At 56.3% G+C, this 14,385-nt stretch overlaps 2 protein-coding genes across 4 annotated transcripts in view; both read left to right on the top strand.

Annotated features, from left to right (window-relative positions):
* The first annotated feature begins 3,911 nt into the window (after positions 1-3,911).
* NRM (nurim (nuclear envelope membrane protein)) lies at positions 3,912-7,310 on the top strand. Its single transcript, XM_004695363.2, has 4 exons — positions 3,912-4,055; positions 4,616-4,812; positions 6,033-6,209; positions 6,499-7,310. The coding sequence occupies exons 1-4, from the start codon at positions 3,923-3,925 to the stop codon at positions 6,787-6,789; spliced, it is 798 nt and encodes a 265-aa protein (XP_004695420.2). The 5' UTR covers positions 3,912-3,922; the 3' UTR covers positions 6,790-7,310.
* Positions 7,311-8,153: 843 nt separating this feature from the next.
* Positions 8,154-14,385, top strand: part of PPP1R18 (protein phosphatase 1, regulatory subunit 18) — a 9,910-nt gene continuing 3,678 nt past the window's right edge. Inside the window, exons 1-2 of one of the 3 annotated variants that reach the window (XM_012734614.1) lie at positions 8,154-8,237; positions 9,290-10,916. In XM_012734614.1, the coding sequence (XP_012590068.1) occupies positions 9,318-10,916 (1,599 nt within the window). In that variant the 5' untranslated portion in view covers positions 8,154-8,237; positions 9,290-9,317. Of the gene's footprint in view, positions 8,238-8,371; positions 8,441-9,138; positions 10,917-14,385 lie in introns of those variants that run through there. The other 2 variants (XM_004695364.2, XM_012734615.1) reach the window with 2 other exon arrangements.

A 14,385-nucleotide genomic window follows, 5' to 3' on the forward strand; every position in this document is an offset into this window, starting at 1 on the left:
GTGTTTGTAGGGTGACCCTCAGAAGCAGGTTGCTAAGTGAAAGGCGTGGACAGAAGATCCCGTTGTAGGCTTCACTCCCTTAAATTATCCAAAATAAGTAAATCTGTAGATCCAGAGTAGGTTGGCGGATGCCAGGACCTGGAGCAGGGTGGGGGAGGAAGAGGTGACTGCGCTGGGTCCAGCCCTCTTCGGGGATGGGGTTTGATTTGGGCATGCGGAAAAGGATCCGGCACTAGATGGAAGCTGCACGTTGTGAATGGCCACGTACCAAGTGGCTCCTTTCACATGAACTTCTCTAAAAAAAGGTTGGCTTTGCACACTACTCGAGTCTGGAAAGCTTTGGTGTAGCATAAATAACATGAACTTTGTCAGACATTGTGCTGGTTTTTAAATATAGCCAATCTCATGTTAAGCACAGCCATTGTGGGTGTGGCACACAGTATGACCCAAATCATTAGTCCTCTTGCACAGCTCAGAACCCTGAGAGCCTTGTGCTGTGTGCTGCTGCCCATGTCCCTGAGAGCCACAGGATTCCCAGCAATCCCTGCAGCTCCATTGCCCTAGTTAGCACTCAGACTCCTGGAGAATAGGGATTTCCATTGTGCTCCAGCAGTCCCGTAACAGCATACTGTGCAGGAGTGCCTCCGGGCCAGGGTCTGGTGAGGAGCAATGGTGCAGGCGAGTTCAGTAAAATGAAAACTACAAATAAGTGGACAAGGTGCAGCAAAATCACAAAGACTGCTGGGCCCTGGTATCCAGAATTCCCTTGTGATCTCTAAACCAAAGATGAGATTCTGCCATATAGTGAGGGCTCCCCCCAAAGCTGTGCTATTTACTGATAGTCCACACAGGACAACCTCCTGAAGCAGAAGGCAGGGTGCAGCCTGACAGGAAAGTCGGTGGTACAGCCCACAGCAGCAGGATTCAGAGGGAGGCAGGCAAGGCCTGCAGAGAGGGTGTGGGGCCTGTGGGCACTGCTTAGCAGTTCTCTCACCCTGAGTCCACTCAACTAGCAGTTCTCATCTGGGGGGATTTACCTCTTTGGGTGTGTTTCTTCTGCCTGTAAATTGGAATTAGCGCGACAGTGTCTGAGGTACCTACCATGGCCATTGCTGCTATGACTAGATCATGCGTCTTCAGCTGCCTGACCTCTGATGGAAGAAACCTTACTTTTACTCTGCTATTTAGATATGACTGTTAGGCTGCAGTGGAAGAACAAAGGTGGCCACTGCAGTCTGACTCTGAGCTGATCACACTGGCATCCTGCAACCTCTTAGATGTTTAAGAGTTCTCCTAATAGTAGGAGAACAGGGCCCTCCCTGGTGGCACAGCAGGTTAAAAGCACAGCACTAAGAAGCTAAAGCCACTTCAGCATGAGTTCAATCCCCAGCCCCAGAGGTGACCCACATGGCGCAGCAGACCTCTCCTGACCCACCCGCTGCTCCCCTCAGCAGTGTGCTTCCTCAGTCTGCTCCCCACTCTGTCTCTGGTGAATCTTCTCACCACCCCTACACCTCTCACCTATAACCCAGTTCTATATGCATAAATAAATAAATCTTAAAAAAAAAAAGACAGGTCTGTCCACTTCTCTAAAGAGGAAATGCAGATAGCCAACAAGCATATGAAAAAATGTTCAAATCACTTATAATGAGGGAGATGCAAATTAAAACCACAATGAGATACTACTCCACACCAGTGAGAATGGCACATCTTAAAACAGCTAGCAACAACAGGGCCCTCCCTGGTGCCACAGCAGGTTAAAGCACAGCACTAAGAAGCTAAAGCCACTTCAGCATGAGCTCAATTCCCACCAGCCCTGGAGATGATCCACATGTCGCAGCAGACCTCTCCTGACCCATCTGCTGCTCCCCTCAGCAGTGTACTTCCTCGATCTGCCTGTTCTGGTCCCTGTTCTGTGTGTGGTGAATCCTCTCACTGTCCCTGCACCTCTGACCTGTACCCCAGTTCTGTATGCATAAATAAATAAATATTTTTTAAATAAATATATATTAAAAAAAAAACACAACTAGCAACAAACAACAAATGTTGGCAAGGATGTAGAGAAAAAGGAACTCTCCTGCACTAATGGTGGAAATGTAAACTAGTATAACCACTATGGAAAACTGGAGGTTTCTCAAAATGCTAAAAATGGAGCTTCCATAGGACCCAGCAATCCCACTCCTAGGTATTTACCCAAAATTCATAAGAACACTGATTCACAAAAACCTACACCCTCCCCATGTTTATTTCTGCTTTATTTACAATTAGAAAGACATGGAGTCAATCCAAATGCCCCAAAGTGGATGACTGGATTAAAAAGATGTGGTACATATACACAATGGAATATTACTCAGCAACCAAAAAGATAAACTCATGCCTTTTGCAGCAACATGGATGGAGCTAGAAGGGATCATGCTTAGTGAAATAAGCCAGAAAGAAAAGGAAAAATACTGGGTGGTTTCACTCATAGCAGGACTATAAAGGACCAGGGGAGAAAATAATAACAATAATGAACAATTATATACCAGAGACATTTTATGAGGGTGGAGTGGGAATGGAATCAAAAATGGGGGGGGGGAAGTGCACTGGACCATGGTGATGGCAAACGAGGTGATTGGGTGATGAGAAGTCCATGGGGATTACAACTGAGCTCCTGTGCTGCTCCAGAGAACTCTGTGAGAGCTCATTTTAGATGAAGTTCTGTCTTCACTTTAGATAACCAGGCACACTAGGATTCAAACCACATGACCGGCAAAATGATGTAAAAACAAACTTATTAAAAAAAAAAACAGGTCTGTGGGGAAAGTGCGTTAAGACAGCTGGTCTTTGTAGCTTCTGTTAAATAAGTGGAATCAAACTAATAAGGTTGCAGAGTCAAGTCTTAGAATTCCTGGTTACAAACTTGGATAAAATTAACCTACCACAAATTTACAGTCGTAATAAAGTTTCTATCACAAATATTTTAACATTTTTACATCTAGTTTACAAATCAACTGCATGGTGTTAGAACAGAACTTCCTGTGTTAGAGTATTTCTCTGCCCTTCTTAGTAAGTAAAGAGGCAACAGTACTAAGGACAGAATAAACATCAAATTCTTTTTGTGGTAAAATAGTCACTCTTCTCCACCTACAAGATGTGAGAGCTGAGTCAGTTTTGGGGGTCTCAGCCTGGCCCAACAGTCTTACATTTTCTCACCGATCCTTATTAAAGTATTAAGTGAAGGGGGACCTCCCTGTGTGCAAGGAGTTAAGTCACAGTACTATAAAGCTACTAGCAGCCACTGTGGCAGGGGTTGGATCCCAGGGGTTTGATGGATCCCCAGCCAGGGAGCTGGCCCATGTGGCCCAGCAGACCTCTCCTGTCTCACCCACTGCTTCCCTCAGCAGTGTATTTCGGTAGATCCATGCCTGTTCTGTCAAAGGTGGTTCTTCTAACCTCCCTGCACCTCTGGCCTACACCCCAATCCTTATATGCATAAATAAATACATCTTTTTTTTTTTTTAAAGTGTTACACGCCAGACTTTGTACGCTCTGGCACTGGTGGTTTTCAAGCCAAGGCTGTTAGTGGAGTTCCTGTGCTGCTCCAGAGAACTCTGTGAGAGCTCATTATAAATAAAGTTCTGTCTTCTTCAGATAATCGGGCACGCTGGGATTCAAACCACATGACCGGCGAGTGGTGCCCGCTTCACCTGTCACTTGGGATTCCAACATTCCCTCTGTGACGCAGACTGGAGGCTGGGGCCTGGCACTCACAGGCAAAGCGCAGCGGAGAAGGAGCACACTCGGCAGCGCGGGAAATCCGGGCGTGGGCGCTGGAGCCCCGCCCTCCGGGGTGGGCCCCCCGGGCAGAGGCGGAGCCTGGGCGGGGACTGTGGTCGCGGGAACCCCAAACCCGCCCCTTTCCCCACCCCCCATTCTCGCCATGGCCTCTGTACTGCTTCTGGTCCCCGCCGCCCTGGCCTCTTTCGTCCTGGCTTTCGGCACGGGAGTGGAGTTCGTGCGCTTTACCTCTCTTCGGCCACTTCTCGGAGGGCCCCCGGAGACTGGTGGTCCGGGTGAGCTGGGGGGCCGGGAGGAGCGCTGGGGCAGGGAGGTGGAGCCGGGAGCCGGGCGAGGGCGGGGCGTGGAGACAAATGACAGAGGAAGTTCTGTAGCGCGAGCTGGAACCCTGAACCCGCGGAAAACTGCTGGGGAGACCCGGGGACTGAATTAGGGAACTCTGGGGTGGGCGGGAGATTTGGGAGCGTGAGGCGGGGCAGGGAGAGGGCGGTCCGTAGGGAATTCTAGAGAGAGTTGTGAGAGGGCGGGATGGGCGAGTGCTGCAAGGAACGTTCATTTGGAGAGTGAAAAGAGAGGGATTTGGAGTGAAAAGAGAGGGCGATCCAACCCGGGCTGCTCCGGCGAGCTTTCGTGACGGCCTAATGTAAATCTACTTCCCGGGCTCCCAAGGAGGGGAGAAACAGAACAGAAAAGTGAGGCAGCTCCTAGAGGGAAAGCACCCCGACTCCCTCCCGAGGACACGAAGGGACGAGACCTGTGACTCCAAGGGAAGATGAGCGTGGGCAGGGTGTCCCCTCCGTCTTCTTGACCTTCTGTGCCTTTCTCTGACCCCCAGATGTGCGCCAGGGCTGGCTGGCTGCTCTGCAGGACCGCAGCGTCCTCACCCCGCTGGCTCGGGACCTGGTGCTCCTGCTGCTATTTGTGGGGCAGCACAGCCTCATGGCAACTGAGACCGTGAAGGCCTGGACGTCCCGGTACTTTGGGGTCCTTCAGCGGTCACTGTACGTGGCGTGCACTGCCCTGGCATTGCAGGTATGAGGCTCTGGCAGCTGAGTCCACCAGGGAAACTGAATCTGTGGGAAGGATGCCCTCGACTGGAGGGACAAAGACCTTAAACTTCAGATAAAATGCGGGTTTGGGAGAACAAGTCATTCAGGGCTCTAATCTCAGCGGTAGCCGCAGCACACATCCTGCTTTTCTCAAAGAGGGTGAATGAACCACTGGTCGTTTTCCAAGAACCGAAGTGTGCATTCTCACCTTTGCAACTTCGTCTGTGTTGGTCCAGCTTGAGATAGCCCATTTTGGCCTCTTCAGTCCTACCGTTTCATCAGCACCACTTCTCACTTCCCAGTGAGCGTCTACTGCACAGTTGGCATGGGTTACTATCGGGTTTTTTACCCTATTTTTTTTTAAAGATTTATTTATTTGTGCATACAGAACTGGGGTACAGGCCAGATGCTCAGGGGCGGTGAGAGGCTTCACCGGAGACAAAGTGGGGAACAGAACAGGCAGATCAATGAAGTACACTGCTGAGGGGAGCAGCGGGCGGGTCAGGAGAGGTCTGCCACACCATGTGGTCACCTCCGGGGCAGGCGGGAATCAAGCTCATGAGGAAGCGGCTTTAGATTCTCAGTGCTGTGCTTTAACCCGCTGCGCCACCAGAGAGGGCCTTTACCCTATTTTTTAAAGGAGGTTTTTAAAATATATATGTATATATATTTATTTATGCATACAAGAGGTGGGGTACAAACCAGAGGTGTGGGGGGTGAGAGGATTCAGCAGGGACAGAGTGGGGAGCAGAACAGGCAGATGTATTGAAATACACTGCTGAGGGGAGCAATGGGCGAGACAGGAGAAGTCTGCTGGGCCATGGGGGTCACCTCCCTGGCCTGGGGATCAGACTATCAAACTTGTGCTGCAGTAGCTGCACATAGCTTCGTAGTGCTGAGACTCAACCCCTTGCACCTCATAGCCGGGAAGCCTCCACCTTTGTTATTGGACATCATTCTCTCAGTTTCTAGATTGTTTTCCCTTATTGACAACCTGAGCTTCCTGACAATCTCCAGGTTGGTTTTAATAGGAAAGTCAGCACGGGTAGCTTTGCCTATCACCTGGTCTTCAGGGGAGGAACACACAGTTCATCCTAATACCCACCCAGCACTCTCAGCAAGCCAGCCTGGGGTGGGCACAGCCTGGGGTCTAGGTCTCTGCGGGCAGGCTGCTGGCATACCCAGCCCCTCCTCCTTCCCCAGCTGGTGATGCGCTACTGGGAACCGGTACCCAGAGGCCCCGTGCTGTGGGATGCACGGGCGGAGCCATGGGCCACCTGGGTGCCCCTCCTCTGCTTTGTGCTCCACGTTATTTCCTGGCTCCTCATCTTCAGCATCCTCCTCGTCTTTGACTACGCTGAGCTCATGGGCCTCAAACAGGTGAGATTCCCCATCCCCTACCTGAGACAAAGTCTGCGGCTCTAGAGCCCGCTTTCCCTTCCAGGACTTCCCGCCCCTCCTCCCATGCCCCTCCACCTTCCTTTCCACTCCCTCATCTGCCTCCCTTTATGTAAGATGGTTCTCCCCCTCAAAGACCAGAAATCAGGGCAGGGCAGGGGTGCGAGTCTCAGAAGGACGCTCCTGGCTTGAGTTTAGAGGAGGGGGCCCAGAAGCAGGGGAAAGAAGCAGCAGTTAAGTTGCTTCTTTCTAAACTATCTCCCTCTCCTAGGTGTACTACCATGTGCTGGGGCTGGGCGAACCCCTGGCCCTGAAGTCTCCCCGGGCTCTGAGACTCTTCTCCCACCTGCGCCACCCAGTGTGTGTGGAGCTGTTGACGGTGCTGTGGGTGGTGCCCACCCTGGGCACTGACCGGCTTCTCCTCGCTCTCCTCCTCACCCTGTACCTGGGCTTGGCTCATGGGCTTGACCAGCAAGACCTCCGCTACCTCCGGGCCCAGCTGCAAAGAAAACTCCACCTGCTGTCCCGGCCGCAGGAGGGGGAGGCCAGGGAGGCTGAGTGAGGCCCTAGCCCTGGTTCCAAGCCTTATACTTCCTCTTGCCTTAGAATTATCGATCCCTCGACATCCAGGCACTGGCTAGTTCAGTCCAGAAGCCCCAGAAGCCCAAACCCATAAACTGAAGGGGCTGTCCCTTCATGCTTGAGACTCCAGTTCCTGGGTGGGTTCAGCTCCATACCCCAAATTCCGAGTCTCTCACTGAACTCCAAGGTTCATTTCTCACCAGCCTGGAAGAAAGCATGGGGAACTAATCTGTCTTGGCAGTTAGGTGCTGTCCTCCATTCCTCACAAGAAGGGTATGGCCTTTTACTGCCTCTGCGCCTCAGGGATCCCCTTCTCCACATACCCCCTGCCCCCAGCTCTGGACCAGGGTCTGCAAGTTTGACCAGATCGCTGCTGCTCCAGACTTCAAGCCTGGCAGCCCCTGATGCTCCGCCCCTGGGCTCCATCCTCGAATCCAGTTTAGAGGCTTCAGATAACTAAAGGTTCCTTGCTCTCAGGAACATGGGTTGCAGGAAAATAAAATTCAGCCTGTTTTTTCTACTTATGGCCTGCAGTCTGTCACTATCTCCCAAGCCACAGGACTGAGTTTGGGAAGATGAGTCCGGGCCTGGGCGCGCCGCGCTGGAGTCTAGGCAACCGCCGCGCCCTCTGGCGACAGCTCAGCAGCGGCCACTCCTCGCGGACTCGCCCCCATCTTCCCGGGTCGACCCGGACCCCCCTGCCTCCAAATCCCCCAGTTTGCCCCCAGCAGACCAGGAGATCCTTGGGAGGCTAACAGAGAGGGAACGGGAGCAGCGGCAATGATAGGGGAGCGAGCACCCCAAATATCTTAGCGCCTCTTCTGCCGCTTTCCTTCCCAAGGTTCCCCCACAGCCTGGCGGAGGCCTTGGACCCCACAATAACAAAGGCCGGCCGCGGAGGGCAAAAGCGCCGGGAGGAGCGGCAGGAGATGGGAAGGGCGGGCCCGGCTCCGAGCAGCTGCAGCTTCCTCCCCTGGTCCCTTGAGGGGCCTGAGTCACCGGCCGCCGCCCCGGTCGGCGGGCTGGGGGCGGGGATCTGGACCCCAGGATTCTCCCAGGCTGCTGGGCGGGAACGGGGTGGGGCGCCTGCAGAGCCAAGAGCGGTGGGAAAAGGGGAGTCACGGAGCAGAGTCCCACGCGGGGTCCGCCGCTTCGCGGCCACGCCTTCTCCCGGGCTCCGCCCCGCGCCCCCTTCCCACTCCCCATTGTCTTCAGACAAAGCGGTTGCCGCCCCCCGCCCGGCCCCCAGATCTCGGTGTCCGTCCCTCCTCCCGGGCTCGCGCTCTCCCTCCTCCCTTTCTCCTTCCTCCCCTCCCCTCCCGCCTGTCTCCGGATCTCCCTCGATCCCTCTCTCCTCCTCTTCCTCTATCCTCCGCTGCTCCCGACGCCCGGCTCCTCCGCTACCCTCCCCTGGGAACCCCGCGGCGTGTGAGTTCACCGAGGGGCTCGAGACTTGGGAGGGCTGTTTCCGCTCCGGCGCCCCGCGCCGTCCCTGGACCGGACCTTCGGGGGCTCCCCTTTGTGCCGAGATTGCCTGTCTGGGCGGCCAGGGTCGGCAGGGGACCCGGCGCTGTCAGCGCTCCGCGGGCGGGAGACCGGGCGCTGGGCGCAGGCTGGACAGGCGTGCGCGGGTGGGTCCTCGCGCCCGGCTCGGGCACCGCCACTGGGGGCGGTCGACGGTGGGGACTGGGTGCGCGGGGTGACGCCGGGGTTCTGGGAAGCGCTGGCAGCCCCCACGCCCGGGTTCCGAAAGTCCCGGGGGAAGGGTATTTCCCCAGATCCGCCTGGGGGCGGAGAGCTCGCGGAGGGGTGGGGGTTGGGGGCCGGAGAGGCGTGGCCCCAGCGGGGCTGGAAGGGGAGCCGGGACCTCTGCGGCCCGCGCCGAGGCTTGCCCTGCTGCCGCCGCCGATCTCCCGCTCCCCGCTGCCCCCGGCTCCCCTTCTCCCCTAGGCTCCCCCTCTCACCCTTTCTCCTCACCACCCCAATACCCCTTCACGTCCCACTGCTTCCTCTAAGGTGGGATTCCCCGACCTCCACTCTAAAGCCTCTGGGTAGGGTGAGTAACCTCGCCTGAGCCCTGTGCCCCGGCTCCCTCAGCCTGGCTTCCCTCTTCCCTCACACCAACTCTGCCTTTCACCCTTCCCTCACCTCCCATCCTTGTGGGCCGTCTGTGGCCCACTAACCTGGCACTGCCAAATCTGGCTCCTGCCTCTGCCTCACAGAGGCCCTCAGTCACGGTCTCCATTCTTCTCACCCCGCAGCAGGCCCCTGCCTCCCACTAACTTGGCTTTTACCGTTTTCTTTACTTTCTCACTTTCCCCCTTTTCAGCACTCTCTCTCTTTCCCTCAGTCCTAACCCTGAGCTCCTCTGCTTTCTTCTGTGGCCCACCTCAGGCCCTCCACTTCCTTTACCTACCCCCACCCCCAGTCTGACCCCCTGGGCCTCTCTGGACCCTCTCCTTCCTGTTCTCTGCCTCCAGTGCTCCCCACCCTCATCTCCAGACAACCATGGCCACCATCCCTGACTGGAAGTTACAGCTGCTAGCCCGGCGCCGGCAAGAGGAGGCAGCCCTTCGTGGTCGTGAGAAGGCTGAGCTGGAGCGGCTGTCCCAGATGCCAGCCTGGAAAAGGGGTCTCCTGGAGCGCAGACGGGCCAAGCTTGGTTTGTCTCCTGGAGAGCCGAGCCCTGTGCCTGGGACTACAGAGGCTGGACCTCCAGACCCAGATGAATCCACCGTGCTCCTGGAGGCCATTGGGCCAGTGCACCAGAACCGATTCATTCGCCAAGAGCGGCAGCAGCAGCAGCAGCAGCAGCAGCAGCAGCAGCAACAGCAGCGGAGTGAAGAGCTACTTCCTGAGAGGAGGCCTGGACCTTTGGAGGCCCGGGAGCGTAGAACCAGCCCTGGGGAGATGTGTGATCAAAGCCCCAAGGGAAGAGAGTCTAGAGAAGAGTGGCTCAGTTCCAGGGAGACCAGAGAGAGGAGGTTAGGGGTAGGGGGGGCTCGAGAGTCAAGCCCCAGGACTTTGGAGGCCCAGGACCAGAGGCAGAGTCCTGGAGAGTCTGGAGACCAGAGCTCCAGACTGTCAGAGCTTCAGAAATGGAGGCCGAGCCCTGGAGAAACGTCAGAGCGCAGTCTGAAACTGACAGAACCCAGAGAACAAAGCCCCGGGAGGAAAGAGGTGGTGACAAGTAGACTGAGCCCATCAGAGGCTGAAAACCAGAAGTTGGGCTTGACTGAGGCCCACAAGTGGAGGCCAGACCCTGGAGAGTCTCAAGAACAGCGTTTGCTACAACGAGAGGCATCAGAGTGGAGGAATTCAGGAGAAGAAAGGAAAAACTGCTCTGAGGAATGTGGGAAAAAGGAAGAGAGGCCAGTTCCGAGTACGGCCTCAGAAGAGATTACGGAAGAGACCCTGACGAGGGATGTACCAGACTACAGCCCTGGGAGAATGGAGGCAACAGAACAGAGTCCCAGCGCTGTGGAAGATGGTGAGAGGGGCTTAAGGCTGACAGAAGGGTGGAAGTGGACCTTGCACTCTGGGAAGGCTCGAGAATGGACACCCAAGGACACAGAAACTCGAACTCAGAAACCAGAACCTCCAGACTCAACTGAGAAGTGTCGGGGGTCATTTGGTATGGGGGCAGGGGAAGGGGAGGCTAAGAAGGAGGCGGGGGCTCGGGGCAGGCCCCTGGGCGTCCTGCAGAACCGCTGCCCTGCGCCCTCCCCTCTTCCACCAGAGGACGCTGGGACTGGAGTCTCTAGACTGAAGGAAGAGGAAGCAGTGGAACCCCAGCCCCCACCAGCCCCACCTGCCCCCCAGTCTCCTGGGGATCCCCTCATGAGCCGGCTGTTCTATGGGGTGAAGGCAGGGCCAGGGGTGGGGGCCCCACGCCGCAGTGGACACACCTTCACAGTCAACCCCCGAAGGTCCATGCCCCCTGCGACCCCCGCCACTCCAGCCACCTCAGCCACCGAGGATGCTGCAGCCTCGGGGGCTGGGAAGAAGCGGTACCCGACTGCTGAGGAGATCTTGGTTCTGGGGGGCTACCTCCGCCTCAGCCGCAGCTGCCTTGTCAAGGGGTCTCCTGAGAGGCACCACAAACAGGTAGGGAGCAGCCCGGCCAGATGCCTTGGAAGTCTATGCCTCAGTCTCTGGGGTCGGTTGTCTTTTTTATACCCCCATATGCTTGTCCTCTGTTCGCTCGCTCGCTCAATCCTGCCACCACCCTTCCTCTGCACACACACACCCTTCCTTTGCGTGGCTCCCCATTCATTTCCAGCTCCACAGTCCCGCTGGCTACCAGGCCTGTCCCTGGGTGTGTCTCTGGGGTGTGCCCAGACTGCTCACTCTCCCTTCCCTCAGGCTCTGAATTCACCCCATTTTCTTTCTTTCCTTCCTTGAGTCTGTGTAGACCTAGCCCAGTCCATCTGGTGGGGGCCTGAACCCAGACAACAGCTTGGAGCCTGAGGGCTGGGTCACCCTGGTGAAAGCACTGAGCCTTCTAGGCAGACTGTTGGGAAGGGGAATCTAGGGAGGTGGAGGGGAGGCTGGGGTTCTAGGGAGAAATGTCAGGGAGAAGTGAGTGGAGGAAGCTGTCCCCAGGAGAGAGGGCAGAGCTGAGCAGGGCCTCCTGGGGGAGAAGGGGTAGGGAAAGGAGCAGGCTGGCCACAGAAGAGAGAGAAGGCTTTTGAACCCCAGTCCACCCCATGGGAGAGACACACACAGAGGCCGTTTGAAGTGGGTGACCTTGGGGTTGCACACCCCCAGCTGGGCCACTGCCTTGCACAGTGCTCCCTTCTCTCTTGGGACAAGCAAAGCCTTCTCCTATTCCCAAATGCCCGCCCCTCACTCCCTAGCCACCCCCCCCTTTTCCTTCCCCAGAACTGGCTCAGCACTTGGTTTTCCCCTCTTCCTACCACCCAGGCCTCTCCTCCCCTTGGGGAAGAAAAAGAGAAGTGAATTTGGACACTCTGTGCTGAGAGGGGCTGGCAGGAAGAACCACTGGATCTGGAAGCCAGGGTGAACCCCAGGTTGGGGGGTGAGGCCGCCAAGGGTCAGAGAACTTGTGGGGAAGTGGGAGCAACCAGCCTACTTCCCCCTGGCCCAGCCCCTTCCCTACAAAACAACCTGTTTCCAGTTTGCAAGTGGAAGAGGTGGGGTGGGGGGTAACCAATACATCTCCCAAGTCTACTCTCCAGGCCTCATCCCACGTGACGTGCTCACATTTGGGTTTCGTGTTCTTAGTGTCTGTGGGAAACTGCAGGTACCAAAGACCAAGGCTAAGCCTGGGTGGCACTTGATCCCCCAATTCGTCTACATGTGTTGCTTAAGCTCCATCCCGTCCCTGAGCCACAGAATGTATCCTGAGCCCCTTCCCCTCCAGCGGAGGCCTTGCAAAGGAGGTGGGCAGGAAGCTACTTCAGAAAAGTCACTTCCTAGTGAAGCCGCCTTCGCCTGTAGGGAGAACTCAAAGGAAAGAGCAGAAGTTTTGAGGCCCAAAACCCAGCAGCCCTGTGCAGGGCAGGACCTGTGATGATGACTGTACCTAGGTCAGGGAGCAAGGCAGCCGGAAGCAGGTCGGCCCAAAACAGGAAGCCTGGGGTGGGGGCCGGAAGGCTGGTGTGAGTGGGGAGTGCTGGGCCATGGCCTGCCAGCACTATTCAGGATGTGGTGAGAGAATAAGGAAGCAGCCTCTGGGTGGGGGTGGGGGAGAGCAGCACAGGGCTCTGGAGACCCAGACACCTGCCCTCCACCCTGGGGCTTTCTCCCTGCTCTCAGCAGCCAGCTCATCTGGCTGGCCAGCCCTGTCCCAACCACTGGCTCAGGATGGGAGGCCCCCTCTCCCTGCCTTCCCTAAATAACTCCCGTTTGCAGGCTAATTCCATCAAATGCGTCCCTGCCAGCAGGTCAGGGAGAATCGCAGGGCTGAACTGTGGCTGGTGCCCTTCCCCTGAGGCCCATCTGGCTGGGAGATTGGCCCCTCCCCTCTCTGGCCCCCTTGTGACCTTATATAGCTGCTGAGAGAGGAGCCAGTGAGTCACCCCCTCCCTCCTCTCCCCCCCCCCTCAATGAAGACTGCATTCCTGAGAAGCCCAGTCAGAAGTTGGGGGTAGTTGGGGGGTGGTGAGGCGAAATTGGGGTAGGGGGAAGAGAGACAAACCTGCACTGAGCACAAATAAAATGAGTTCTCATTCAGAGTGGATAAGAAACTACAGCTGTCTTGTCTTTAAAGCGGAGAGGGAAACAGCTAACAGAAGTAGGCGCCCAGAAGCTTGGGTGAGTGTGGGTTACAGAAGTGTGAAAAGCAGGGCTCTCACCAGCAGCCCACACAGCCACTGGTGGGCGACTGGGCTCCCCAGCCCTCCCTGCCCCACATTGTTCCCCAGTGTTGGGCCTCTGTTGACACTTCATCTGAGGCCCGGGTGAACCCTCACCTGGTCCAGTGTAGCAACTTTTGATTGCAGACACATGGATAACAACTAAGTAAATTCTCTGGAAGGTTAGAAGGTGACTAGTGATTGTGGGGGAAAAGTAGAACGTAACCAGAGCCAGGCCGGCCAGGAGGTGGAGGGAGCCAGCACGACAACTCTATAATTGCGCAATCTGATAACAGCAGCCATGGGGATACTTGGGGAAGAGTGTTCTAGGCAGAGGGAACAGCGCTTGCAAAGCCTTGAGGTGCAGTGGCCCTGGAGGTCCGCGCAGCCAGTGCCCTGGAAGGGGAGGATGCCACGGAAGTGAGGGAGGACTGGCACGTTGGGAGCACCCTGGAGGCCATGGTCAGACTCTGGCTCATGTGCCACGTGAGATGGCAGCCAGTGTAGTATCTGGAGTTGAGAAGTGACAGTCTCCAGGTTCCGGTGTCCCCTGGACACAAGGTGTCAGCAGCACCCACCGGCCACCCTCCTGGCTTCTCTCTTCTCACAGCCCAGGGCACTTGGACACTCACGGAACCAGGGACAGCCTGAGAGGCCATCTGGACTGCCTTCCAAGCAGTTCACACGGAATCCTCCCTTTGTCTCCTTAATCGCTGTGGCTCCCAGAGATAATCCCACCCTGCCCTTTCCCTGAGCTTCTTAGGAGGGCACAGGGGACCAGTGAGAGGCAGTGGGCGCAGCTGGGGCTTGCCTGCCCTGAAGGCGTGTGTCTAGGCAGGACTTTGTGCCCCTCCAGTCCTCCTGGGCATCCCTGTCTCTGCTCTCCCTGGGGTGCACTCCACCCCCACCCTGTGTTTGCCTGGACTTTCCTCATTGCTCCTCACCTCCCATTGCTCATCTTCTCTGTGTGTTAAGTGAGAATCTCATTTCTTCTGAACCCTGCACCCCCCCCCCCCACACTAGACCTCTTTGCTTGTGGTCCAGCTGCGAGAGGAGCCATGGGAGCCAGGAAGGTTGGTGTCCAGGGTTCTGGGTTTCCTGGGATTAGCGACTGGCTGGAGGACTTGGATACCAGTGGGATTGACCTTTTTATTTTTTTTTTTAAAATTTATTTATTTGTGCATACAGAACTGGGGTACAGGCCAGAGGCTCAGGGGCGGTGAGAGACTTCACCAGAGACAGAGTGGGGAGCAGAA

This window comes from Condylura cristata, unplaced genomic scaffold (genome assembly GCF_000260355.1).
Source record: "Condylura cristata isolate star-nosed mole 26May11 unplaced genomic scaffold, ConCri1.0 scaffold00061, whole genome shotgun sequence".
Taxonomy (NCBI): domain Eukaryota; kingdom Metazoa; phylum Chordata; class Mammalia; order Eulipotyphla; family Talpidae; genus Condylura; species Condylura cristata.